Raw genomic sequence first — 4,885 nt, forward strand, 5'->3', positions numbered from 1 at the left:
GCAGCTCCTCCAACGCCGGGACTCGACCCTGGACCTGAATCCCCAAATCAGGGGGCGGGTCGCGGGTTCGAGTCCCAGCGCAGGCCCTTGTCCCTCCAGCACAACCCAAACCCCAGCTCTGCCTCCAAGAGAAGGGGAAATCACTCCCTGCATCCCACCCGACACAGCGAGAGCCTTAAGGAAGGTCAAGGGGAGCCTGCCAGCAGAGCGTTCACCAATCCCCGCTTAACCCTCCAGTACTGGGTCACTAGGATGAAGGCTTCCCATCCCCCCAGCCTCCAAGAAGAGTGCCTGCGTCAGGAAAACGGGGCAGAGCATGTTCAGAAGGTTGTGGAAGGAAGCACCCGCTACGCCCGACCGCAGGGAAACGCCTCCCGCAGAATTCCTCCGGAGGCTGCCAGGACAAGTCTTTCATCCCGATGAGTTTCTCCCAGGAGTGTGGGATCACCACGCCCAAGCAACGCGAAGCTGCGGGCCAGCAGCAAGCTTTCACCAGGACAGTTACCGTGCCACGGCTGGCCCTGTCTGTACTTGTCCTTCCCCAGGTCTCAGGCAGCTATGAACTACAAGTTCTGGGTTTTTAGGCTCACCGAGCACACAAGCTTGGTTGATCCAGGCAGTACTATCAGCTTTAAACCACCAGTCAGAAATGCAACACCCTTCCCCATTCCCACTGGACAGGACCAGTGCTATTTCCCCTCATTGGAGTAGTTCAACTAGGGGGGGGAAAAAAACACTAACACAATTTGTTACAAGTCTGTAGTTCTTCTAAAAATAAATATAAAAACACCCTGCTCCAAACCTGAGACCAGGAGCCAGCCTGTGCTCAGCAGGAGCCGAACCAGCCCAAAGGCTCTGTGACAGTCTCTGCTCAGCTTGACTGGGCCCTGAAGCTCTGCAGAGCGCGATGGGATGCCCGGACAAACGTCATGTCCTGCCTGTACTTCATGGCAGTGGGTGGCTGGCACCTGAGCAGCTGGTCACCACTGTCCTTTGGGTCAGGGTCATCGTAGATGGTGGAGATGAGGATGGGACCATCTTGCCGGGGCTTTTTCACCCTGCTGAAAGTTGGCAGTTTCTCCCCGTGGTACCTAGAAGGAAGCAGGAAACGTTTGGTCCAACACTGCTGAGGTAGACAGATAGTCCTGTGCATCCCAGCTCCTTTCCTTCACCTGCTGCAGAGGAAAAGTGCCCTTGTAATAAGGATTCTTGTCCTATTCCTGGCTGTGAGATCGCTGTAGAAGAGCCAGCCCTCACAGCACAGCACCACACAAAGCCTCCAACCCCTTCCCCTAAGAAGGTAGGGCTGAGGTGTGCAGCTACAGCTCGGGTAGCTGGGGCTCTCCCTACCAGAATACCATAGCAGAGGTGACCCTCAGTCCTCAAGCACAGCTCTCCCTTTGTGTTTGTGTGCTGCACGAACCTGCAAGTGATTCCAGTTCTACTCTAACACCACAAGCTCCTGTAAGGAGCACTGGACCATCAGGAAGGGCAGCCTATTTGGCTCTGGAGTGCTGTGGCAGGCCCTGCCACCAGCTGCACGAAGGCAGATCCCTGCTCTTCTGCAGCCAGTTAGCTGCTGTGTCAGCCCAGAGAGCCCAGGCAGAAGCTCTGAACACCACCCAGCAGGGCAGGGTTGGATACTTACCCCAGCCCCCTCTTACATCTGGGGTTCTGACCCTCGTTGTCCAGAGCTTCAGCCATTCCGGAGTTGCTGGCCCCCAGCCCCAGCCCCTCTGTCCAGCCCTGCTGCTCCAGCACCTTCCTGCCAAAGCCCTGGGAGAAAGGAAAAAAAACCATCACAGAGTTGTTGGACAAAGCCCATCCTCATCTTGTGCAGAATGCTCTGCCCCTTCCTCACAGCTAAGACCTCTCCTCCCCCTAACCCAGGAGCACTGACACCAGGGCCCTTCCTGCCCTGCTCCATCCCCTCCTGAGCATGTATCCAGAGCTCACCTTGGTGTGTCTCTCAAAGGCACCAATCTGCTGCCTTGAAACAGACCCATCCTCCAAACCATCCCGGAGTCGCTGCTCCAGCCGCATCTGGACCGAGTCCCGAGCATCCTTATCACCTCCATCTAGGGAGAAAGAAGCAAGAGTCAGGGCAGCACAGCTCAGGAAAGCTGTTCACTACCATCATTTCCCCCAGAGCACCATGCAACAAGGAGGCAGAACCTGTTCTTTTTGGCAACTCTCACTGCCAGACAAGAAGAAACCTTGTTTGATGTACACTGACGTCTTGGACGCTTTCAAAGGATGACAAAGCCAGAGAGTTCCTCACTGCAGAAATTCTGCAGGGTCAGAATTTCCCAACCTCCCTGGTTTCCTCAGGGGGGATTCAGCTCAAGATACCTTTGTCATAGTAGATGCTCATGTCCACATCCCAGTCATCCGCAGTCTGCTCATCAAAGTCTGCCAAGAGAAAGGAAACAACAGTTTTGGGGATGGCTGTGGAAGTCTGACATGGAAGAGCTGTTTGCTGGTGGCCCAGATCCCTATTTTCTCCAACAAAACGGGAAGGAAACAGTATTAGGAACTCTGCACACCACAGTGCTTACACTGCAGGCTGCCAACACGACCACTGCGGTCTGTGGTGACTGGATTGAACCACTGCAGGTTTTGTGATGGAGGGAAGGTTTAAAAAGCAATGGCAAGATGCCCACATCTGCAGCTGATGTGGAGCGCTCCTCTGGGGTCACACCTGATTTACCTGCAGGCCTGGGGCCCCCCCAGCTCGCGGTGGTTAGTTTGTGGCTCAGTGACACAAACACCAACGTTACCTCCATTCTCCTCCTGCCAGTACTGAGCATCTGTGTAGAAGACAAGGCCAGAGCCGCCTTTCTCCCACTTCAGCTCAATCTCCTCCTCAAAGAGCCTCTCCTCCACACGGTCCTGCTTGGTCACATCCTCGTGCAGAGCCTCGTGGCGCTCCCATTCCTCACAGGTGTCGTTGTCCTGCAAAGGAGATGGAGAAGGGTGGGTATCACACGGCCTCCCCGTTTCCCTCACCCTCACTGCCCATCACAACCCCTTCCCTATGAAACAGCTTTGTCGACAGAGCTCGTCTCAGCCTGCTGCTTTCAGGCACTAACACGACCAGCACTGATGACTTCATTCCCCTGACTAATGCCATCTCCAGAGTCAGCAGACACAAGTGGTGAAAAATACCACATCACACCCACTTCACAGCATGCTTTCAGCAGCGTACTCACTCGGTAACACAAAGATGCCCATGTAAGGAGCAGGTGTGTTGGACATAAAGTCAGCACTAGCAACAAATTAATTCCACTCCTGTTGATCCCTAAAGAGATTGTGTCTGTTCCAGGGAAGCAGCTCACTGGCACGGACATGGATCAGACTGACAGCTTTACTGCTGCCTCCCCACTTCTGGGTAGAGGCCTCTAAAGAAGACATTAACCAGCTGAGGAACAGCCAAAAGAATGGCTGGAGATCCAGGAAACAGCCTGTGAGAAACAGCTAAAGGAGTCTGCTTCGTCTGGAGAAGAAAAGACTGAATACAAAGTTTGTAAAGGAGGGAACAAAGCGTTCCCTGTGTCCGCTGTTGCTAGGAGAACCTTCTGGCATAAAATTGCAGCAAAGATTTGGCATCTAAGTTAATTCTGGTGTAGCAAAGAATGGGAAAGGCTTGCCTCAGGATTGTGCTGGCTCTGTAATGACAGAAGGCTGTAACAACAGGCCAGACAGGCGTCTCCCAGGTGGAGGAAAGGGAGAAAGTCTCCAGAGAGCCTGTCCAGCCCAGTTTTCTAGGAGTCTTTGCCATGAAAGCCGTTTTTCTCAGGATGAGTAACTTCAATCCCAGGAGCAACCAAGGTCAACCATTTGTACAGCTCCATGTGTCGTTTCCAGCACATAAACATGCTCCCAAATCTCATTTACAAGCAACAGCAGAGCTGGGCCAAGCTGCCACGCAGCAGGGCAGGGATCTGCTCCTGTAGCACCAGCCTCCTCCTGTGTCTGCTCCTCTGGGCCAAACCCTCTGGGCTCAACCCCTACAACCAGCTTGATCTGGACAAGCCGTTTTGAAGGTGCTGATGCCCACACTGTTCAGGTGCCAAGGGGCTCGGTGCACCAAGACATGAACAACCTTACGTTAACACTGTTTTCAGACAAGCAATTCACCCAATACAGTTGAAAGATTAAAAATGAGCTCTGAGAGAGCTGCATCACCCCCACCCCCCAGCTGTGTGGCTGCAGTGGACAGCTCAGGATGGTGCTAGAAACATCCACTTACATCATCCGAGTGCGATTCCTCTTCCTCCTTCTCCTGCCCCTCCTCATCTTCCTCAGCACTGGCTGGGTGAGTCACCTCAGATCTTGCCACGGGCCCCTCTTCCTCTGTGATCTCATCCCCCGCAGCGGTGTAAACTCTTTCTTCTTCTATAACTGTCTCAGTGTCCTGGTATTCAAAAGGCACATTCCCATACCTACGGGATGAGCCTGTCTTTGGAAAATCCAGCTGCAATTTCTTGATAATCCAGGGAGGCAGCCTGCAGGCCCGGATCAGCTCCATAAAAACCTTCAGGGGGGTGCCCACGTTCCCATAAGGCATGAAAGAAGGAGGGTTGAACTCAGGCAACCGCTTCAAGTCTTCTTCTGCAATAGCCTCCCCTGCAACCGGCTTGTCCCCGCTGCCGAGAGATGCCTCTGTGCCTGCAGCAGGGAAGGAATGGCTCTGTGAGGGCACACACTCCGCCGCAGAGGGGTAAATCAGGGCCCGTCCAGGCAGGAGAGGGATAAGCAGGCTCCAAACCGACTCTTCTTGCCTCAGAAAGGATTTAACGCCTTAAGGAAACCCCAGGAGGGGTCTGAACACTCAGGCTGGCGCCTGCAGGAGCCCAACGGGTTCTCCGGGCCCGTCAGGGGA

At 54.1% G+C, this 4,885-nt stretch overlaps 1 protein-coding gene across 1 annotated transcript; it reads right to left on the bottom strand.

Annotated features, from left to right (window-relative positions):
• Positions 1-745: 745 nt before the first annotated feature.
• On the bottom strand, positions 746-4,693 carry GPATCH3 (G patch domain containing 3; the record flags this gene model as incomplete). Its single annotated transcript, XM_010011373.1, has 6 exons — positions 746-1,091; positions 1,649-1,776; positions 1,957-2,078; positions 2,353-2,412; positions 2,781-2,955; positions 4,253-4,693. Coding segments are annotated over 6 exons (1,146 nt in total), but the record flags the coding sequence as incomplete, so codon positions are not given.
• Between the last annotated feature and the right edge of the window lie 192 nt (positions 4,694-4,885).

The sequence above is a fragment of the Nestor notabilis genome, unplaced genomic scaffold (genome assembly GCF_000696875.1).
Source record: "Nestor notabilis isolate BGI_N333 unplaced genomic scaffold, ASM69687v1 Scaffold29183, whole genome shotgun sequence".
NCBI lineage: Eukaryota > Metazoa > Chordata > Aves > Psittaciformes > Psittacidae > Nestor > Nestor notabilis.